This window comes from Bombina bombina, chromosome 7, assembly GCF_027579735.1.
Source record: "Bombina bombina isolate aBomBom1 chromosome 7, aBomBom1.pri, whole genome shotgun sequence".
NCBI lineage: Eukaryota > Metazoa > Chordata > Amphibia > Anura > Bombinatoridae > Bombina > Bombina bombina.
Window position 1 is genome coordinate 582,473,455 of NC_069505.1, and position 25,260 is coordinate 582,498,714.

The 25,260-nt window shown below is 37.2% G+C and overlaps 1 protein-coding gene across 4 annotated transcripts in view; it reads right to left on the reverse strand.

Moving 5' to 3' along the window:
- Nucleotides 1-22,354, reverse strand: part of LOC128667137 (uncharacterized) — a 42,046-nt gene extending 19,692 nt beyond the window's left edge. For 3 of the 4 annotated variants that reach the window (XR_008403295.1, XR_008403296.1, XM_053722058.1), the window contains exons 1-3: nucleotides 22,198-22,352; nucleotides 13,182-13,805; nucleotides 8,225-8,327 (exon numbers count right to left, since the gene is read on the reverse strand). Coding sequence is in view for 2 of the 4 variants with exons in the window: in XM_053722058.1 (XP_053578033.1) it covers nucleotides 8,239-8,327; nucleotides 13,182-13,805; nucleotides 22,198-22,231 (747 nt within the window). In the remaining 2 variants the exon portion in view is untranslated. Of the gene's footprint in view, nucleotides 1-8,224; nucleotides 8,328-13,181; nucleotides 13,806-22,197 lie in introns of all 4 variants that reach the window. The other variant, XM_053722059.1, reaches the window with a different exon arrangement.
- Nucleotides 22,355-25,260: the final 2,906 nt, after the last annotated feature.

A 25,260-nucleotide genomic window follows, 5' to 3' on the forward strand; every position in this document is an offset into this window, starting at 1 on the left:
TCGATTTAGCAAATACTGTTCAGAAGTTCAATAGGATGTGGGAGGGAATTTAGTAAATTGATACATAATAGATATAAATATATTAATTAATATTTTTCTAATTCGAATATTACATTTAAAGTGAAGGTAAACTCTTCCCTTTGTAAAATCAGATCTGGAATGTTAGTGATATTTTAGATGGAGTTGAATTCATCAGTTGTAATGAAGTTGCGCTATAAATTACTTTTTAATATAGATATAAAATTCAAATATCCCGAGCCCCACCCGCCGATTTTAAAAGTCAATTTTTTCTGTGAGCTAAAAGTTTGAACTGTTGTCCAATCAGCGCTCTCCCCATATGGCACTTTTGTTGTAGCAAGAGTGCTGAATAGAGAACAATTCAAACCGTTAGCTCACAGAAAAATTGACTTTTGAAGTGAGTGGCGCACTGCAGGGAATTCGAATTTCATATCTAAATTAAAAAGTAAGTTATAGCGCATCTTCATTACAACTATTGAATTAAACTCCATAAAAGATCACTAACATTCCAGATCTGGGGCGCGATCCGATATACGGCGCAGGTTTTGGCGCAAGCGTGGAAACCTGCGACACCCGTAGTTTGACCTCACACATCGAGCTATCACAAATACGGCGCTGGCAGTTGCTAAAGTGCCGTAAGTTGGACAAACTAGCGATGTCCAGAAATAAGCGTAAGTATGGATAACTGTAATCAAAACATTAACAGAGGCGCCACATGTGTAGGTCAATAAAAACCACTGAATCCAAGCTAGACAAGATGCAGGGTACTCACAAACGTGAAGGCATGAATAAGCGTAAGTACAAATTTCTGGAGTCGCCAGTGACTTACGGTAGTTTAGAAACTGCCGCCGCCTAAAAAAACTAAATAAAGTATAAAATATCCCGTAACTGTCTAACACGCCTCCCAAAAATAGCCCGACACGTATAGCCCTCTATCCGCAATCCCCCCTCTCACTCCTAACAATAAATGTATTAACCCCTAAACCGCCGCTCCCGGACCCCGCCGCCACCTATATTATATGTATTACCCCCTAATCTGAGCCCCCTACACCGCCGCCACCTATATTAACTATATTAACCCCTAATCTGAGCCCCCTACACCGCCGCCACCTATATTAAATATATTAACCCCTAATATGATCCCCCTACACCGCTGCCACCTATATTAAATATATTAACCCCTAATATAATCCCCCTACACCGCCGCCACCTATTTTAAATATATTAACCACTAAACCTAAGTCTAACCCTAACACCCCCAAACTTAATTATTATTGAAATAAATCTAAATAATATTAATATTATTAACTAAATTATTCCTATTTAAAACTAAATACTTACCTATAAAATAAACCCTAAGATAGCTACAATATAATTAATAATTACATTGTAGCTATTTTAGGGTTTATATTTATTTTACAGGTAACTTTGTATTTATTTTAACTAGGTACAATAGCTATTAAATAGTTAATAACTATTTAATAGCTACCTAGTTAAAATAATTACAAAATTACCTGTAAAATATATCCTAACCTAAGTTACCATTACACCTAATACTACACTATCAATAAATTTATTAAATAAACTAAAATTATCTCAACTAAAATTCAATTAAATACACTAAACTATATTACAAAATAATACAAACACTAAATTACAAAAAATAAAAAAAGATTACAAGAATTTTAAGCTAATTACACCTAATCTAAGCCCCCTAATAAAATAAAAAAGCCCCCCCAAATAATAAAATTTCCCTACCCTAAACTAAATTACAAAAGTAATCAGCTCTATTACCAGCCCTTAAAAGGGCCTTTTGCGGGGCATTGCCCCAAAGTAATCAGCTCTTTTACCTGTAAAAAAAAGAAACCCCCCCCCATTACAACCCACACACCCCTACTCTAAAACCCACCCAATCCCCCCTTAAAAAAACCTAAGTCTAACACCCAAGTGCTCCTTACCTGTCCTGAAGACCGCGGAGAAGGTCCTGTTCCAGGCAGTGAAGTCTTCTTCTAAGCGGCGACATCTTCTTCTTCCAGGAACCAGCTGGCGCGGAGTGGAGGAGTTGAAGACCGATGACCGCGGAGCTGAAGACCGTCCACTCTGGAACTGAAGACCGGCGATGCTGGAACTGAACATCGGCGATGCTGGAACTGAAGATCGCGGAGCCATGGTGCGTGGAGGATCCTCTTCATACGATCTCCGCCGTACACTGAATAGGAATTCAAAGAACGCGATTAAAAATGGCGTCCCTTTAATTCCTATTGGCTGATTTGAGCCTTCAAATTCAAATCAGCCAATCGGATGAGAGCTACTGTAATTCTATTGGCTGATTTGAATAGCCAATTGAATAAGAGCTACTGTATTTCTATTGGCTGATTAGAATTACAGTAGCTCTTATTCTATTGACTATTCAAATTAGCCAATAGAATTACAGTAGCTCTCATCCGATTGGCTGATTTGAATTTGAAGGCTCAAATCAGCCAATAGGAATTCAAGGGACGCCATTTTTAATCGCGTACCTTGAATTCCTATTCAGTGTACGGTGGAGATCGTATGAAGAGGATCCTCCACGCGCCATGGCTCCGCGGTCTTCAGTTCCAGCGTCGCCGATCTTCAGTTACAGCATCGCCGGTCTTCAGGACAGTTCCAGAGTGGACGGTCTTCAGCTCCGCGGTCATCGGTCTTCAACTCCTCCGCTCCGCGCAGGCTGGTTCCTGGAAGAAGAAGATGTCGCCGCTTAGAAGAAGACTTCACCGCCTGGAACAGGACCTTCTCCGCCAGTCTTCAGGACAGGTAAGGAGCACTTGGGTGTTAGACTTAGGTTTTTTTAAGGGGGGATCGGGTGGGTTTTAGAGTAGGGGTGTGTGGGTGGTGGGTTGTAATGGGGGGGGTTGTTCTTTTTTTACAGGTAAAAGAGCTGATTACTTTGGGGCAATGCCCCGCAAAAGGCCCTTTTAAGGGCTGGTAATAGAGCTGATTACTTTTGTAATTTAGTTTAGGGTAGGGAAATTTTATTATTTTGGGGGGCTTTTTTATTTTATTAGGGGGCTTAGATTAGGTGTAATTAGCTTAAAATTATTGTAATCTTTTTTTATTTTTTGTAATTTAGTGTTTGTTTGTTTTTGTAATATAGTTTAGTGTATTTAATTGTATTTTAGTTGAGATAATTGTAGTTTATTTAATTAATTTATTGATAGTGTAGTGTTAGGTGTAATGGTAACTAAGGTTAGGATATATTTTACAGGTAATTTTGTAATTATTTTAACTAGCTAGCTATTAAATAGTTATTAACTATTTAATAGCTATTGTACCTAGTTAAAATAAATAGAAAGTTACCTGTAAAATAAATATAAACCCTAAAATAGCTACAATGTAATTATTAATTATATTGTAGCTATCTTAGGGTTTATTTTATAGGTAAGTATTTAGTTTTAAATAGAAATAATTTAGTTAATAATATTAATATTATTTAGATTTATTTCAATAATAATTAAGTTAGGGGGTGTTAGGGTTAGACTTAGGTTTAGGGGTTAATATATTTAAAATAGGTGGCGGCGGTGTAGGGGATCATATTAGGGGTTAATATATTTAATATAGGTGGCGGCGGTGTAGGGGGATCATATTAGGGGTTCATATATTTAATATAGGTTGCGGAGGTGTAGGGGGCTCAGATTAGGGGGTAATACATATAATATAGGTGGCGGCGGGGTCCGGGAGCGGCGGTTTAGGGGTTAAAACATTTATTGTTAGGAGTGAGAGGGGGGGTTGCGGATAGAGGGGTATACGTGTCGGGCTATTTTTGGGAGGCGTGTTAGACAGTTACGGGATATTTTAAAGTGCCGTAAGTCACTGGCGACTCCAGAAATTTGTACTTACGCTTATTTCTGGACATCGCTAGTTTGTCCGACTTACGGGACTTTAGCAACTGCCGGCGCTGTATATGTGATAGCTCGATGTGCAAGGTCAAACTACGGGCGGTGCAGGTTTCCACGCTTGCGCCAAAACCTGCGCCATATATCGGATCGCGCCCCTGTTTTTTTTATAAAGAGGAGAGTTTACCATCACTTTAAAGATAGCATTCAAAATATATATCAATTTGAATTTTTCTAATTCGAATATTAGAATGTTTTTCAAACATTTGAAATGCGAAAAGAGCAAATGAATGTGTTAAAATTAATTTCATTTAATCAGATGTTGTGAAATATTCACTAATCCATACGCTTGAGCCAACCTATGCATTCTTTTCTACAAAGCATAGCAAGAGAACAAAGCAAATAAGATAACACAAATACATTGGAAAGTTGTTTAAAACTGAGTGTTATATCATATCCCTTAAACAAAATGTGAGTTACCCCTTGTCTGGGTTAAAAAGACATCAAATAACAATCTATTTATGTTGTATAGCATATCAGCCAAGTCTAAACAATTGTAAAACAAATTAATCTCCTGTTTGCTGCATTTGTTTTTTCAAAAGCCAAATCCCGCCCACCACTTGCCTTATAGGAAGGAGCTCATCTGGGTTTGAGTTTGTAGCTGACAAGGCTAGCCACTATCATATGTTAGTATAAAACAAATGAGGGAAAGATATGTAGTATGGTTGGCCTTGACAATGCTGCAATGTACCATTGCCACAATCTGCAGTGCTAAGCTAGAAAAAAGGGGAAGAATAAATAATGAAATCAAAGTTGTTTTACTACTCATATCTAAATATTTTATAGATAAATCTAAAGGTGTATACTGTCTATTATATCTCTGCCTGTATTTGGAGAATCTGACTATGAAAAGTGTCTCTTTCTTTTGAAGTTGGGGAAGACCAAATAGATTTACTGAGTGAGCTCAGTAAATCTATTAGCAAATTGGAAGTCTCTATGATTAAGTGCTAGTTTCAGCACGAAACGCGTCAGGAGGTCATTCCACTCTACCCTATGGGGGGTAGTTATCAAGCCGTCAACCTCAAATACGCTGGAATTCCGCAGCGTATTTGTGGCGAGGCTGATTCGCCTTAGTTATCAAAGGCTAGATCCCGGCAAAAGTAGAATTTTGTGACGTAAACTTCGATCCGCCGGACTCAGTCCGACACAGATCGATTCTTACGTCACTCCAGATGTTCCGCACACAAGTGCGGCACAATCTGACTACTTTTGCTAGTTATCAAAAAACTAGCAGGTACGCTCGGCACTTTTACGGCCCAGCGTACCTGGTTTTCAAACCGCTACCCTGGAGGCTGCGGATCCCATAGGAATCACTGGGAGTCTGACCATAGCGAAAGTTCATGTTCGCTGCTGACAGACATCCCATTGATTCCTATGGGAAATGTCTACACCTAACACCCTAACATGTACCCCGAGTCTAAACACCCCTAATCTGTCCCCCCCTACACTGCCGCAACTAAATAAAGTGTTTAACCCCTAAACCGCCGCTCCCGGAGCCCACCGCAAGCTACTCTATACATATTAACCCCTAAACCGCCGCTCCCGGAGCCCACCGCAACTATAATAAATGTCTTAACCCCTAAACCGCCGCTCCCGGAGCCCACCGCCACCTACATTATACCTAGTAACCCCTATCCTGCCCCCCCTATACCGCGCCCTCTATAATAAAGTTATTAACCCCTATCCTGCTGATCCCGCACCTCGCCGCAAATAAATAGTTTAACCCCTAAACCGCCGCTCCCTGAACCCGCCGCAACCTATATTAAATTTATTAACCCCTATCCTGCCCCCCCTACACCGTCGCCACCTATAATAAATTTATTAACCCCTATCCTGCCCCCCACTACACCGCTGCCACTGTAATAAAATTATTAACCCCTAAACCTAAGTCTAACACTAACCCTAACACCCCCCTAACTTAAATATTAATTAAATAAATCTAAATAATATTTCTCTTATTAACTAAGTTAATCCTATTTAAAACTAAATACTTACCTGTAAAATAAACCCTAATATAGCTACAATATTAATTACATTGTAGCTATCTTAGGGTTTATTTTACAGGTAAATATTTAGTTTAAATAGGAATAATTTATTTAAGTATAGTGTAGTGTTAGGTGTAATTGTAACTTAGGTTAGTTTTTATTTTACAGGTAACTTTCAATTTATTTTAACTAGGTACAATAGCTATTAAATAGTTATTAACTATTTAATAGCTTACCTAGCTAAAATAAAGAGAAATTTACCTGTAAAATAAAAACTAACCTAAATTACAATTACACCTAACACTACACTATACTTAAATAAATTATTCCTATTTAAACTAAATACTTACCTGTAAAATAAACCCTAAGATAGCTACAATTTAATTAATAATTACATTGTAGCTATTTTAGGATTTATATTTATTTTACAGGTAACTTTGTATTTATTTTAGCTAGTTAGAATAGTTATTAAATAGTTATTAACTATTTAATAACTACCTAGCTAAAAGAAATACAAAATTACCTGTAAAATAAATCCTAACCTAAGTTGCAATTAAACCTAACACTACACTATCATTACATTAATTAAATAAATTAACTACAAATAACTACAATTAAATACAATTACATAAACTAACTAAAGTACAAAAAATAAAAAAAGCTAAGTTACAAAAAATAAAAAATATAAGTTACAAACATGTTAAAAATATTACAACAATTTTAAGCTACTTACACCTAATCTAAGCCCCCTAATAAAATAACAAACCCCCCAAAATAAAAAAATGCCCTACCCTATTCTAAATTAAAAAAGTTCAAAGCTCTTTTACCTTACCAGCCCTTAAAAGGGCCATTTGTGGGGCATGCCCCAAATAATTCAGCTCTTTTGCCTGTAAAAGAAAAATACAACCCCCCCAACATTAAAACCCACCACCTACATACCCCTAATCTAACCCAAACCCCCCTTAAAATAACCTAACACTAATCCCCTGAAGATCATCCTACCTTGAGTCGTCTTCACTCAGCCGAGCAGCGATGGAACCGAAGTGGACATCCGGAGCGGAAGAAGTTATCCTCCAAGCGGCGCTGAAGAAATCTTCCATCCGATGAAGTGATCCTCCAAGCGGCGCTGAAGAAGTCTTCGATCCGGGCGATGTCATCTTCCAAGAGGCGCTGAAGAAGTCTTCTATCCGGGCGATGTCATCTTCCAAGCCGGGTCTTCAATCTTCATCCCGCCAACGTGGAACATCCTTCTTTACCGACGGACTACCGATGAATGAAGGCTCCTTTAAGGGACGTCATCCAAGATGGCGTCTGTTCAATTCCGATTGGCTGATCGGATTCTATCAGCCAATCAGAATTAAGGTAGGAAAAATCTGATTGGCTGAATGAATAAGCCAATCAGATTCAAGTTCAATCCGATTGGCTGATCCAATCAGCCAATCAGATTGAGCTCGCATTCTATTGGCTGATCGGAACAGCCAATAGAATGCGATCTCAATCTGATTGGCTGGTCAGGGAGCGGCGGTTTAGGGGTTAAACTATTTATTTAGTTGCAGCGAGGTGCGGGATCGGCAGGATAGGGGTTAATAACTTTATTATAGAGGGCGACGGTATAGGGGGGGCAGGATAGGGGTTACTAGGTATAATGTAGGTTGCGGCGATGTCCGTGAGCGGCGGTTTAGGGGTTAATACATTTATCAGAGTTGCGGCAGGGTCTAGGAGCGGCGGTTTAGGGGTTAATACATTTATAAGAGCTGCGGCAGGGTCTAGGAGCGGCGGTTTAGGGGTTAGTAACTTTATTTAGTTGCGGGGGGCTTCGGGGGCGCCGGTATAGGGGGTAGAACAGTGGAGTTTAGTGTGAGTGCTTAGTGACAGGCTAGCAATAAAGCTGTGAAAAAGCCGAAGAGCAGCGAGATCGGATGAGTGATAACTCTCACAGTCCGCTGCTCATCGCCCCGCGGCTTTTTGACAGCTTTATTTGATAACTTAGGCGAATTTTTTCAGGTCCGCGGTGGCGAAGGTAGGCGAGCTTAGGCGGGCGTATTGGGCCGGTGAAGGCAGGAAAGTTGACACGATGATAACTACCCCCTTATATGTTCTTGTTTTAAAATGTCCCAACCCATGCTTCTATCTTTCAACTGGAAGTTTCTTCCTTCATTGGACTTTATATTATATCACATATATTTTTTTTATTTGGACTTCAAATTGCATGGTGATGTAGAAAACCTATCATTTTTATTTTTTCTGTTTGTTTTTTTATCTGTTGTGTATATTTTTAATAAGACTTACAGAGAAGGCTCTTGCTAAAACTGGGGCATATTTATGACTGCCAGAGAGACAAGGACTGTGGTCCACAGTGGAAAATCATCAATGACTCCTGCTGAGGTTATATCTGGAAAATAAAAAAAAATGTAGTTTTAGGTCTTTGTCTCTTAAAAGGAATTCAACACTTACTGTAATAAATTCTAGATATAAAAATGTATTATTGAAAACAAAGATTAGCTTGGGAATAATGTACAGATGTATTTTTTATTTCTTTAAAGGGACATGAAACCCAAAATTTTTCTAGCACAAATTTAATAAAAAAATAAAATTTTAAACAACTTTCCAATGTATTTATATGATCTAATTTGCTTCATTCTCTTGGTTTCTTTTGTTGAATGTGCATCAATGCACTACTGGGAGTTAGCTTAAAGCCAATGACCATCTGCATATATGTGCAGCAACCAATCAGAAGCTTCTGAGCCTACCTAGGTATAATTTTCAACAAAGGATACAAATAGAACAAAACAAATTGGGTAATGGTAAAAAAAGGAAAGTTATATTAAACTGAATGCTCTATCTGAATAATAATAAAAGAAAAAAAATTGGGGTTCATGTCCCTTAAGTGTCCTTTAAATATTGTAGAAATCTGTGTAAAGTTTTAGGGACTGAGGATCAAATGCTCACCTCATGGGGAGAAACCAAACCACACAAGATCTTTGGGGTCTTTTTCATAGCATTAAAGGGATATTACGAACAAAATTGGAATCCACATTGATGCATTTTAGTTTTTAATAGATGCAAGATACACGCATTTGCAAAAATGCTTCTAATATAAGCTATAACTTTTAGAAAATTGTATTTAAAGGGACATGAAACCCAAATTTTTTCTTTCATGATTTAGAAAGAGAATGCAATTTTAAACATCTTTCTAATTTACTTCTATTATCTAATTTGTTTTATTCTCTTGATATTCTTTGCTGAAAAGCATATCTAGATATTCTCAGTAGCTGCTGATTTGTTGCTGCACATAGAAGCCTCGTGTGATTGGCTCACCCATCTGCATTGCTTTTTCTTCAACTAAGAATATCTAAAAAATGAAGCAAAATAAATAATAGAAGTAAATTGTAATGTTGTTTAAATTTGTATTCTCTATCTCAATCATGAAAGAAAGATTTTGGGTTTAGTGGCCCTTTAAGTATGCGCCATGCAACAGCATTTTAAACACAGTACATGCTCAGAGAGTCTAAGGTGCTTATACCATCTATTGATGACTCCCTTTTTTGCTGACATGATACCAGCCCTACTGGCACTCTGAGCAAATGTAGTATTTAAAATGCTGGTGCACTGAGAATATCTAACTATGCTTCACATGCACATGCAGAGAAAAATGCTAACACTAAAACAGTGATAACTTTTGCTAGAAGCATTGTTGCCAAAACATGTATATTGGAAATATGTTTCTATTCAAAGATGTAATTCAGTTTTAATTATCTATAACTAAATGCCTTTTAGTGTGAAACGCATCAGTTTGGTAAATTTCCATGTTTGTTTTTCATTTTTTAATAAAGTTTGGAGTTTTTACCACTTTCAGAGCACATCATTTGTGCTTACTAGAACAAAATTTTATGACCACATACTTTTTGAAAGTTTTACCTGCTATGTTCACTCAAAATCAGTGTTAGTTCTTGTACTTAAAGGGACAGTCTAATTTAGAATTTGTATGGTTTAAAAAAATAGATAATCCCTTTAATACCCATTCCACAGTTATATTAATATTTGTTTTGTCATGTAAAAGGGCAATGACTTTTGTAAAATATACAGATTAATAGTTAATTCATATCTCCTATGATATAAAAATATTTTGTCATCTGTAACGATGCAGCATTTGTAAATGGCCTGAGAGAGTGTAACACAGACCCCCGTTACTGTTGTCAGAGACACATTATAAGCCTGACATGTCCCAGTACATATGAAAGAAAGTGTGTTTACTCAGACCTCCTGCTGTTCGGAGTTTCACTAGATAGGACTTCTAAAGAGCAAACATTTGTCCCAAACTATAAGAGATAATGTAACATCTCAAGAACCTTTGATCACGGTCTCAGAAAAGAGGTACTTTCTAAAGAGTTCTTGTTGTATAGTCTTCCCAGATTGAAAGCTTTAAATTAATTTGGCCTAAGAAACCTATTACTTAGATCACGGGAACCCCTGTGGATCGCAGCCTAGAAGTCTGCAGTTTGAGATACATTTCCAGGATGGACAGGAAATGTAAATATCTATTATCTAGGTGTTTAATTGTTCCATGCTGAGTTTCAATACACAAACTCCCAGACTGGATGGCAGTTAAAATTTTAATATCAGAAGGAGAAGTTAGGAATTCATATGAAAACTTAAAGGGACACTGTACCCAAAAAATTTATTTTGTGATTCAGATTAAGCCTTGAATTTTAAGCAACTTTCTAATTTATTCCTATTAGCAAATTTTCTTCATTCTCTTGGTATCTTTATTTGAAATGCAAGAATGTAAGTTTAGATGCCGGCCCATTTTTGGTGAACAACCTGGGTTGCCCTTGCTGATTGGTGGATAAATTCATCCACCAATAAAAAAGTGCTGTCCAGAGTACTGAAACCAAAAAAAAGCTTAAATGCCTTCTTTTTCAAATAATGATAGCAAGAGAACGAAGAAAAATTGATAATAGGAGTAAATTAGAAAGTTGCTTAAAATTGCATGCTCTTTCTGAATTACAAAAGAAAAAATTTGGGTTCAGTGTCCCTTTAAGATTTAAATAAACTGTTTAAATTTTCATTTATACCTCAGCAATATATACTGTATATATATATATACAGTGTATATATATATATATATATATATATATATATATATATATATATATATATATATATATATATATATATATATGGGTTCTGAGGGGCATATCGCATGTCTTACACATGTTGCACACTATATCATATAAATATGCTGTATTGATTTGAAATATGTAAATAAACAACCTTTTCTTTTTCCAGGAATCTAATAGACCACTCAGTGGAAATGAATTCATCTGCAATAAGTTGTTCAATAAATATCATATTTGTGTTTTCATGCATTCAAGATAACATTATCAAGAGATGTACTAAATGTGGAGTAAATTTATATTAATAGGAAATGTGAATCAAATGAATCTGTACAATTAGTTACTACAGAGTTCACTTCCAATTACATATATGATATAAGACAGTGACTAGGAAATGCAAAATATATACCAGTATATTAAATGAACTGATATATTAATTAATACCATACTGAAAGTATTAAATTATAAAAATCCTTTAAAATACCCTAATAGAAATATGACTTTTAAACACATCTAATAAAAATGTTATAAGTAGGAAATTATAGTGAGACATGCACTAAGGATATGTAGGTTATATATCCATATACTGTGTATATATATATATATATATATATATATATATATATATATATATATATATATATATATATACTGTATGTAGATGCACATAGATACTATAGATTTAATATTATGCACAGGTCTAAAATTTAAAAAGTCCTGTGTAGTGTAGAAATGATTATAATGGTGCCAAATCATTTTATTGCTGGAAAAGACTTTATATTTACTATATTTATAAGTCAGTCTTATTTATTGTAAAATCTCTTAGAAATTGCACATAAATTGTCTGTTGTGTTAATAATATACAGTTTCCCTTGTGGTGATTAATTGAGCATTATAACTTAGTGACCCCTATAGGGGCAGTAAATTTGAGTTGCTGGCTTATTATAGATTGCTCTGGTATTCTCATTTGTGATATCTTAATAGGTGATCTATTTGGAGCTAAGGTACATTTTTAGAGATATACTTTAAGGTCTGCTTTGTATAGAAAATTGTAACAGCATAAACGCGTATAAATTGATTCATAATCTAGTTTTTACATAATTATATTCAATGTGTATATAAAGGTAACTGATCAGAACTAAGGATTAAATGTTACATTTTAGATAGAATTATTGTTGTGTAAGTATATATCACGTTGGTTTCAACTGCTCAGATAAATATACCCACGTCATTTGGAGGTTACTGCTGAAATAATAGTGTAACCTAGGATATATATATATATATATATATATATATATATATATATATAACATAACTGGATTACACCACAGAGATAATATTTATGGAAATATTCTATTAATAAAAGAACTAACAGTTTAACTTCTGGGATTACCTTGTATCTAAGCCTATGCAGACTGCCCCTTATTTCGACATACTTGATTTTAGACAATCAGTGCTGACTCCTAGGTAACTCCATGGGAGTGAGCACAATGTTATCTATATGGCACACATGAACTAGTGCTGTCTAGCTGTGAAAAACTGTCAAAATGCACTGAGATAAGAGGCGGCCTTGTACGGCTTAGAAATTAGCCGTACAAGGCCGCCTCTTATCACTTACCTAGGTTTAGCTTTCAACAAAGAATACAATGAGAACAATGCAAATTTGTGGATACAAGTAATTTTTAAAGTTGTTTAAAATTGCATGCCCAATCTGAATAATGAAAGTTTAATTTTGACTAGACTGTCCCTTTAATATTTTGGATGGGGCTAACAAAAGTAGTGAAAAAGTTGAAAGACAGCACACATAATATATAAAGCCCTTTGCAGCTCAAGGGGGGTGCTACATGTGTGTCTAAAGGTGCCCAGTATCCCCCAAAAACCCCCGTAGAACTTTTCTTGAATGCATATACAGTATGTATGATGAACTGGTAAAAACATATATTTTTTCGTGAGCGTCTTGTATATTGCAAAAAATAAATAAAAACTGCAAAGGAAATAAATTGCTTTTATAAAAATGTTTGAGGGAGCTCAGAGCACATATGAGAACTATTAGATAAAGTAATATGTGCTGCCATGTTGTAACCTAGGTTAAGCTTTTATTTACTTTGACAGATTATGACTTAACTCACATAAAGTTATGAAGTTGTTTCCGCTTGGTTGGAATAAGGTACTGAATTTGGTAACTGAGACGTTGGCTTGTCCTGACAGGTTACTGGTTCCTGTACTGGAGTTGGTTACTGGGATACTGGGTGGTACAGATTGGGTACTGATTCCTGTACTGGAGTTGGTCACTGGGATACTGGGTGGTACTGATTGGGTACTGATTCCTGTACTGGAGTTGGTCACTGGGATACTGGTTGGTACTGATTGGGTACTGATTCTTGTACTGGAGTTGGTCACTTGGATACTGGGTGGTACTGATTGGGTACTGGTTCCTGCACTGGAGTTGGTCACTGGGATACTGGGTGGTACTGATTGGGTACTGGTTCCTGTACTGGAGTTGTTCACTGGGATACTGGTATTTACTGACAGGGTATTGTTATTTGGGCTAGAAGATGTCAGTTGGGTACTGGTTGGTTGACTTTGGTTATTGTTGTAAGTATAAGATGCTGTCGTATCATTGGTCTGTGTCGGTTCAGTAACAGATATCCCACTGCTGATTTGCTCGCTGAGTTGTAATGCAGAAACTAGCAAGTTGCTTATTGAGCTGAAAAAGGATGAAATGCTTGAAGACTGGGACCTGACAGGGGAAACTGCAAATTAAATATATATAGATAGATTAGCATTGAATATTTTGTGACTGAATCATATAGATTACAGATGGTTAAAAAAAAAGTTACTACAATAGCATAACAGAGTTTTAAATAAATCACTGAAAGTAATGCATTATGTGAACTCATGATACCAAATGTACTACTTCTTACACAAACTGCTGAATTTTGACACACACACACACACATACACTCACACACACATACACATACATACACATACACACACTCACACACACACACATACATACACTCACACACACACACACACATACATATACACACACACACATACTCACATACACACACTCTCCCACACTCACACACACTCTCCCACACTCACACACACTCACACACACACTCTCCCACACTCACACACATGCACAGACACACACACTCTCCCACACTCACACACACACACATATACATACACATATATACATACACACACACACTCACACACATACACACACACATACTCTCCCACACTCACACACATACACACATACATACATACATACACATATATACATACACACATACACATATATACATACTTACACACACATACATACACACACTCAAACATACACACATATACATACATACACACACATACACAGGCACACACTCACAAATACAAACACTCACACATGCACACGCACTCACACATAAACACACACTCACACATACACACTCTCTCTCACACACACACATTCACAAAACATACACACACACACACACACACATACATACACACACATACACTCACATATACACACACATAATTACACATACACACTCTCCCACACACACTCACACATATACATAAACACAGACTCTCCAACACACACACATTCACACACACACACACACACACATTCACACACACACACACACACACACACATACATATATACATACACACTCACATATACACTCTCTCTCTCTCTCTCTCTCTCTCTCTCACACACACACACACACACACAATTATACACACGCACACACACACACATAAACACTCTTACACACACACCTACATATATACATACACACACCCATACATACATATACACATAAACACTTTCCCACACACACACATACATATATGCATGCACACAAACATATACACACATACACATACATATATACATACACACACTAACATATACACACTCTCTCTCTCTCACACTCACTCACACACATAAACACTCTACCACACACACACATACATATATACATACACACACATATACACATAAACACTCTCTCTCTCACACACACACACACACGCACATATATACATACAGACACACACATGCACATACACACAGACACACACACACACATATATTGCAGGTACAGTGCAAACAGAAACAGTGCCAGCCTCCACCTCACACACATACTAAATCGTGACATGTATACACAGCACAGGTACAGTGCAGACAGAAGCAGTGCCAGCCTCCCCTCACACACACTACTACACCATGACAGCCTCCCCTCACACACACACTACTACACCATGACATGTATACACAGCACAGGTACAGTGCAGAAATTAGCAGTGCCAGTCTTCTCTCACACACAGTACTACACCATGACATGTATACACAGCACAGGTACAGTGCAGACAGCAGCAGTGCCAGCCTCCCCCTCACACACACTACTACACCATGACAGCCTCCCCTCACACACACTACTACACCATGACATGTATACACAGCACAGGTACAGTGCAGAGTGGACATCAGCAGTGCCAGTCTCCCCTCACACACAGTACTACACCATGACATGTATACACAGCACAGGTACAGTGCAGACAGCAGCAGTGCCAGCCTCTCACACACTACTATACCATGACATGTATACACAGAACAGGTACAGTGCAGACAGCAGCAGTGCCAGTCTCCCCTCACACACAGTACTATACCATGACATGTATACACAGCACAGGTACAGTGCAGACAGCAGCAGTGCCAGTCTACCCCTCACACACACTACTACACCATGACAGCCTCCCCTCACACACACTACTACACCATGACAGCCTCCCCTCACACACACTACTACACCATGACATGTATACACAGTACAGGTACAGTGCAGACAGCAGCAGTGCCAGCCTCCTCCTCACACACACTACTACACCATGACATGTATACACAGCGCAGGTGCAGGACAGACAGCAGCAGTGCCAGCCTCCTCCTCACACACACTACTACACCATGACAAATATACACAGCACAGGTACACAACAGACAGCAGCAGTGCCAGCCTTCCCTCACACACACTACTACACCATGACATGTATACACAGCATAGGTACAGTGCAGACATCAGCAGTGCCAGTCTCCCCTCACACATAGTACTACACCATGACATGTATACACAGCACAGGTACAGTGCAGACAGCAGCAGTGCCAGCCTCCCCCTCACACACACTACTACACCATGACAGCCTCCCGTCACACACACTACTACACCATGACAGCCTCCCCTCACACACACTACTACACCATGACATGTATACACAGTACAGGTACAGTGCGGACAGCAGCAGTGCCAGCCTCCTCCTCACACACACTACTACACCATCACATGTATACACAGCACAGGTACACGACAGACAGCAGCAGTGCCAGCCTCCCCTCACACACACTACTACACCATGACATGTATACACAGCACAGGTACAGTGCAGACATCAGCAGTGCCAGTCTCCCCTCACACACACTACTACACCATGGCATGTATAACTATACACAGCACAGGTACAGTGCTGACAGCAGCAGAGCCAGCCTTCCCTCACACACACTACTACACCATGACATGTATACACAGCACAGGTACAGTGCAGACAGCAGTAGTGTCAGCTTCTCACACACACACACTACTACACCATGACATATATATATATATATATATATATATATATATATATATATATATATATATATATATATATATATATATATATATATAAAGCACAGGTGCAGTACAGACATCAGCAGTGCCAGTCTCCCTTCACACACACTACTACACCATGACATGTATACATAGCACAAGTACAGTGCAGACAGCAGCAGAGCCAGCCTCCCCTCACACACACTACTACACCATGACATGTATATACATCACACGTACAGTGCAGACAGCAGCACTGCCAGTCTCCCCTCACACACACTACTACACCATGACATGTATACATAGCACAAGTACAGTGCAGACAGCAGCACTGCCAGCCTCCCCCTCACACACACTACTACACCATGACATGTATATACATCACAGGTACAGTGCAGACAACAGCACTGCCAGCCTCCCCCTCACACACACTACTACACCATGACATGTATACGCAACACAGGTACTGTGCAGACGGCAGCAGTGCCAGCCTCCCCCTCACACACACTACTACACCATGACATGTCTACATAGCACAAGTACAGTGCAGTCAGCAGCAGAGCCAGCCTCCCCTCACACACACTACTACACCATGACATGTATACACATCACAGGTACAGTGCAGTGCCTCGTTCTCATGCGTCAGACACAGCATGAGAACCTAGCTAATCAAAGGGGTAAGTCGCACAGAGATGGGCAGCAAATTAAAAGGGACGCTCAAGTCAAAATAAAGTTTTATGATTTAAAAAGAGCATGCAGTTTTAAGACACTTTCCAATTTTATCAAATTTTGCACAGTCTTTTAATATTTACACTTTATGGGGAACCAGTACCTACTGAGCATGTGCACAAGCTCACAGGGTATTCGTATACTAGTCTGTGATTGGTTGATGTCTGTCACATGATACAGGGGCCGGAAAATAGGAGAAAAAAAAACACATTTGTCAGAAAAACTTTTTTACTGCTTATTTGAAATTCAGAGTAGGTGTTATTGCCTTGTCTTATTAGTATGCACTTGTTAATGCAATTCTACTGCATTGAGTGGTCCTTTAAATATATATGTATATGAATATGTACCTATATACTTATGTGTCAATATGTCTATTTTGGGGGCATTTGGGGGACATTTTAAAAATTGTAAACTCTAAATAAATCATGAATTGTATGGTGTATTATGAGCAAAGATTAGCCCGAGAATACTGTGTCTATGTTTTTTTAAATATTGAAAAAATAAGGGTAAAGTTAATCTCCATAAAGCAGGGGGTGCCGCCATATTTTAACTTAGGCCAATTAGGAATGGTTATAAATAGCTTACTAGAGTGTGCAACCAATGACAGTGTGGAATACAGTTGTGTCTGCACTTCCATGTTTATCATGAACTGGAAAGCCCACAATATTCAGAATTAAATGAAAGAAAAACAAAATAATTAATGAAAGTATATTGCAAAGTTGTTTTACTACATGTAATTAACTAATTTATACAGGTATTAATATATTGAGGTTTCCCTTTAATTTCAATGTGTTGTTTTTTTTTTGTGTTTACACAAACTTCAAACTCACGTAAAACATTTGAGCGTAAAATGCGATTGCATTTAAGTGATCACATTTACTTTCAACTTGTAATATGAGCGTAATTTAACTTGATTGAGATATTGCAATATGACGCTCGCTTTAACGGCTCCACTAGTAATGTAGCCCTAAATCTGTTGCTAGTAACATACTGTGTCTAAATCAGGGGTCAAGTCCTACAAAAAAAGTGTGGGAACTTACCACCCCACTCACAATTAATATTGTTACTTTAATACACACACATACACACACTGCATTTATATGTATATACCAAGTAAATGAGGAGCAAGTAACACTGGCAGAGGAAGCAGGAGGCACAGTAACGTTATAAGCTAAAAAATGTCACCTTTTACTTTGGGATGAAACTGGTAAGATTGAATCTGCAGCAAATACCTTATTTTGCATAGGTCAGCATTCTGCAGAGAATCTGGCATGCTCACCATAAATTGATAGACATACAGACACCAACATAGATAAACAGACTGAACATACTATCTCTGTATAAAATAAAGTAATTGGGCTTATCCTTCTACAAGATGTTTATGAAACTCCTTTAATAGTAAGGATTGTTTTCCTTTGTGTATACACATGTATTTCCCTTTCTGATCTCTGTCCAGGGGGAACTTAGTTCCACCTGCAAATATAGTTCAGGAACTCTGTTCCCATGCATTCCCACTGGATTTGACCCCTGATCAAAAAATATTACTAAAGGGAAGAGTGAAGGGAATTTTTCTATATATTCCAAAGCCGCACTGACTGTCCCCTTAATAAATTACTGCCCAGTAACCATTGGCAATCAATGTTGTTCTCTTTAAATCGTTACGCTAATATGAAAAATAGTTTACGAGTAACTGGTGCACAATGTCCAACAAATTAGCAAATTTAAAAAAGAAAAAGTACAATGTCCTCAACATGGTCACATTTTACTTCCTCTTCTGAAGAAACAATGAACATAATTCCTTGCACGTCCAACTTCTAACTAGACAAATGAATGCTGTCTACAGTTTAACCAGTTTTAGCTGCAAACTTGTCTCTCTGACCTTTCTTCAGTATTTATAAAGAAGACATCCAGTCTTCAGGTGAGTTTAGTCACATTAAAGGGACATGAAACCCCAAAAACGTATTTCATGATTCAGATAGAGAATACAATTTTAAACAACTTTCTAATTTACTTCTATTATCTAATTTGTTTCGTTCTCTTTTTATCTATTGTTGAAGGAGCAGCAATGCACTACTGGTTTCTAACTGAACATATGAGTGAGCCAATGACAATCGGTATAAATATGCAGCCACCAATCAGCAGCTAGAACCTAGGTTCTTTGCTGCTCCTGAGCTTACCTAGATAAACCTTTTAGCAAAGGATAACAAGAGAAGGAAGCCAATTAAATAAGAGAAGTAAATTGGAAATGTTCTATCTAAATCATGAAAGAAAAATTTTAGGTTTCATATCCCTTTAACTAAACTGGATTAACTAACATTCCGCTTATTAATTGGATGCAAAATGTCAACACTTTTTTCTATTTTCTTATTAGAATTTTTTTTGCAGACCAGGGACACACCCCTTAAGAACAATTTTTTAGCATTGTCTTATCTCCTTTGTTCAATTAAGAAACAGATATATCTGAGCTACAGGCTTTCTGGGGAGTGGAAAAAGGACACATTTTTAGATTTTAAGGGACAAAATGTTTCTTTCATGGTTCAGATAGAGAATACAATTTTAAAGAACTTTCTAACTGACTTCTATTATCTAATATGCTTCAGTCTCTTGGTATCCTTTGATGAAAAGTATACCTAGGTAGTATTAGAAGCAGCAATGCAGTACTGGAAGCTAACTGCTGATTGGTAGCTGCACAAATATGCCCACTGTCATTGGCTCACCTGATATGTTCAGCTAGCTCCCAGTAGTGCATTGCTGCTTCTTCAACAAAGGATATCAAGAGAATTAAGCCACTTTTGGTTCAGAAACTGGGTAGCGCTCAATGTAGCCACCAATCAGAAAGCGCTGAGCCAAAAATGAGTCAGCTCCTAAACTTACTGTGTTTTCAAATAAAGATACAAAGAGAACGAAGAAAACTAGGAGTAAATTATAAAGTTGCTTAAAATTGCTGCTCTATCTGAACAATTAAAGAAAAAAAATTGGGTGTCATATTCCTTTAAATTACAGCAAAGGCAAACAAATTAAAAAATAAAAGTCCATTGAAATTTTGTTTAACTGCGGAGAATTGAGCATTTTACAGGGAAATAAAATGTTGAATTTATTTACCCTTTGGGCTGAGATCATAAATAAAAGACACTAAACTTCTTCCTTACAATGAGCTGCATGTAATTTAAAACAACTTTCCAATTCATTTTGTTCTCTTGGTATCCATGAACAGCATACTTAGATAGGCTCAGAAGCAGTAATACATTACAGGGAGCTAGCTGAATACATTTGGCAATCCAATGACAAGATACATATGTGTGGTCACCAATCAGAATCTAGCTCCCTCTAGTACATTGCTGAACCTAAGTATGCTTTTCAACAGCCAATACTATGATAAGTAAATCAGATAATAGAAGATATTTAACATCGCATGTTCATTTTGAGTTTTCTGTCCCTTTAACTAATGAAAAAAATGTGTCAAGGTAGACCTTGTTACCTTCATGTTAAAGGGACATTATACACTAGATTTTTCTTTGCATAAAATGTTTTGTAGATGAAACATTTATATAGCCCATGCAGTTTTTTTTTTAAATGTATAGTTTTGCTTATTTTTAAATAACATTGCTCTGATTTTCAGACTCCTAACCAAGCCCCAATGTTTTAGGAGAATACCGACGTATACCTACTCTAGCTTGCTCCTGTTTGTGCAAAGCGTCTTTTCATATGCAGAGGAAGGGGGAGGGGGAGTGTCTGCTATTTCCCACTTGCAGTGGGTGTTCCAGTAACCTTTTAAACAGAGCTAAACTGGGAGATTCTAAGTAAGTTTTTAAACAGTTTTAGCACTCAAGAGGTAAATTAGAAATCCCACCATATTCAGAATTAAAATACAGGAAAGGAAAACAAAATAAATAATGAAAGTATATTGCAAAGTTATTTTAATAAGTTTAATTAAACAATGTTTATTAATATCTTGATATGTTTAATGTCCCTTTCAAGGGACAGTCTGGTCCAGAATTTTTATTGTTTAAAAAGATAATCTCTTTATTACCCGTTACCCAGTTTTGCATAACCAACACTGTTATATTAATATACTTTTTACCTCTGTGATTATCTTGTATCTAAGCCTCTGCAGACTGTGCCTTATTTCAGTTCTTTGACAGACATACATTTTAGCCAATCAGTAAGAGTGAGCACAATTTTATCTATATGGCACACATGAACTAGCACTGTCTTGCTGTAAAAACTGTAAAAATGCCCTGAGATAAGAGGCAGCCTTCAAGGGCTTAGAAATTAGCATAGGAGCCAACCTAGGTTTAGCTTTCAACAAAGAATTCCAAGAAAACAAAGCAAATTTGATGATAAAAATAAATTGGAAATATGTTTAAAATTGCATGACTCATCATGAAAGTTTACTTTTGATTAGAATGTCCCTTTAACAATTGTTAATAAGGTGTATTTTCACTTTTAATTATGACACATTATTGTATCCTAATTCTTTTTTACAGGAACATACAAAAGAGATTAAAGAGATTGGAATGTTTTTATTCAGAGTGTTAGTTTATGATTATTATAATTTGTTTGGTACAATTGAACATTATTGCTTTTTTATTGACTAATATCTAGACACGCACAGGTAAAATCAGCAGTGATATTTATACACACACGCACTTATGCAGTAATATAATTAAACAATGAAATGCATCTATTCTATAACAATGATACATCCGTACAGGTAAATAAACCATAATAATGTGCTTACCAGCTAAAAGTATGATTATCGGCAGGAGCATCATCCTATTGATACCAGAGCTGTTAATCTCTTTAATTTTATCTATATGGAAACACTGTCTGATAGATCACAAGGTGCCAAATGAAGTTTATCTCTCTAGTTCTCAATGTAAATACCTGAACTGGGAGGGTTGGGGGAGGGGGGTAAGGAGTGCAGAAAAACTTGCAACACCAGAAAATGATTTTTTTCATCTGATATTTGAGGTTCACTGGCAATGACTATTTACAAAAGAATGAATAGAAAAGGAAGGGTGTGTTGTTCTCGTATTTAGAGAAAATGGATATATCTTTAAAACTATAAATATACAGTATATATATATATATATATATATATATATATATATATATATATATATATATAGTGTATATATGTGTGTATATATATAGATATTATATATGAATATATATATACTCTATAAATATATATAAATATATACACATATTTATATGTATACATATATATATATATATTTGCGTGTGTGTGTGTATATATACGTATATACTGTGTGTATATATATATATATATATATATATACAGTATATATATATATATATATATATATATATGTATGTAGATAAAAAGAGTTAGTACAGCGCTTGGTAGAAAAGAAAAACTATTGTGTGTATTGATAAGAAGTATCTAACCACAGACCCCTTTCACCCTGCTAATTAGATAGAAAAGGTTAATAATATCTGGGTCGACAACAAACGAATAAATAAATAAAGTAAAAGTTACTTGTCAAATATTGCTCTTATGTTACGTGGGTATTAGAACACCTTGTTAGGATGTCAGAAGTGTTCTGTCCCACCTGCAAGCTGCAACCAAATACTTACATTTTTCTAATGTTTGTAAATATTTTTTTATTTTTTGTAACTTAGTTCTTTTTTATTTTTTGTACTTTAGTTAGTTTATTTAATTGTATTTAATTGTAGGTATTTTATTTAATTAATTTATTGATAGTTTAGTGTTAGGTTTAATTGTAGATAATTGTAGGTATTTTATTTAATTAATTTATTGATAGTGTAGTGTTAGGTTTAATTGTAACTTAGGTTAGGATTTATTTTACATGTAATTTTGTAATTATTTTAACTAGGTAGCTATTAAATAGTTATTAACTATTTAATTGCTATTGTACCTGGTTAAAATAATTACAAAGTTACCTGTAAAATAAATATTAATCCTAAAATAGCTACAATATAATTATAATTTATATTGTAGCTATATTAGGGTTTATTTTACAGGTAAGTATTTAGCTTTAAATAGGATTCATTTATTTAATAATAGTTAATTTATTTTGTAAGATTTAAATTATATTTAACTTAGGGGGTTGTTAGTGTTAGGGTTAGACTTAGCTTTAGGGGTTAATACATTTATTATAGTAGCAGTGAGATCCGGTCGGCAGATTAGGGGTTAATTATTGTAGGTAGGTGGAGGCGACGTTGGGGGCGGCAGATTAGGGGTTAATAAATATAATATAGGGGTCGGCGGTGTTAGGGGCAGCAGATTAGGGGTACATAGGGATAACGTAGGTTGCGGCGGTGTACGGAGCGGCAGATTAGGGGTTAATAATAATATGCAGGTGTCAGCGATAGTGGGGGCGGCAGATTAGGGGTTAATAAATATAATATAGGGGTCGGCGGTGTTAGGGGCAGCAGATTAGGGGTACATAGGTATAATGTAGGTTGCGGTGGTGTACGGAGCGGCAGATTAGGGGTTAATAATAATATGCAGGTGTTACAGAAGCATTATCTATTTTGTTGTGAAGAGCTTATTTCCCAGCAGCAATGCCTGAACCAGCCAAGCCAGCGCCTAAGAAGGGCTCCAAGAAAACCTAACAAGTATCATTTCATAAAGAGTTAACTTTTTTCAGCTTTTAGAAACTATTTTCTAAATACAAGTTTGCTGGCCTCAGCTCTAATTAAGTTTAGTGATAAAACATTCCCATTGTCTAATCACCTCCGGAATCAGACTGCTAATTGATAAGATGGACTGCATTGGTTTTTTTATGTGTAACTTGTTATCTGAAGTACTGTAATCCTATTGTGACCTGTCAAAGGACATTGTCTCTCTATCTAAATGTGTGATGGAGGATTTTATGCTTCCCCCCCTGGGAGTGCCCTGTGTGCATGTAACCTCAATAAAAAGCAGGCTGGGCATCCCAGTCCTGAGTTCTTGGTTGACCCTCAATCGCAGCGTTGACTCATTTTTGTGGGCAGAAGGGTATCCTAGCTGTACTACAGCTAAGGGGGATTATTCTACATTTGCGAGACTAATATAGAATACTATGGAAAGCAGCTTCTCCCCTCTTCAGCAATAGGGATCCAGGCTACTAAGCGGTCCATCTCTCAGCGAGACTAAGGGTAACCGTAACATTTGGCGGCAGCAGTGGGATTTTCCTGGATTTCCTAGGAGAGGTACAGAACGGATGGAGAGCGCTTACGAAAAATTGAAGCGTACAACCCTAAAGGATTTACTTGAAAGCAGAGGGGGGTACGCCAGCAACCGGCCGAGGAGAGAGCTGATCGCAGAATTGACCGAACTGGATCAGAGCTTCACAATGGCGGAAACACCGACCACGATTAGTGACGAAAAAACCAGGATTGTTCTGGAGAGGCTCTCACTGTACGGGCCGAACCCCTCCATGGAATTGGTACAGCAGTTGATGGCGGAAGCGGAAGAGGATATACGAAAGACTCGAGCCCACAAACTCAACCTAGCGAACGCACACCGTAATGCTGAAGCCCCGCAGGTAATCATCCCTGTCGAAAATGCTGGGAGGCCCAAGATACCCTATGCGGCATTTCGACCCTTCCTAGAGAGCGAGACAGGGATTGATGAATATTTGGCGGACTTCGAAAGGCAATGTGCCCTGCACCAGATTCCCAACAGAGAGTGGCCCACGATATTGTCTGGGAAACTATCTGGGCGAGCCCTGGAAGCCTTTCGTACTCTGGGTGCTGAGGAAGTGACACAGTATGAGCTAGTTAAGGAGACACTGTTGCGACGGTACGCGGTAACTCCGGACACGTATCG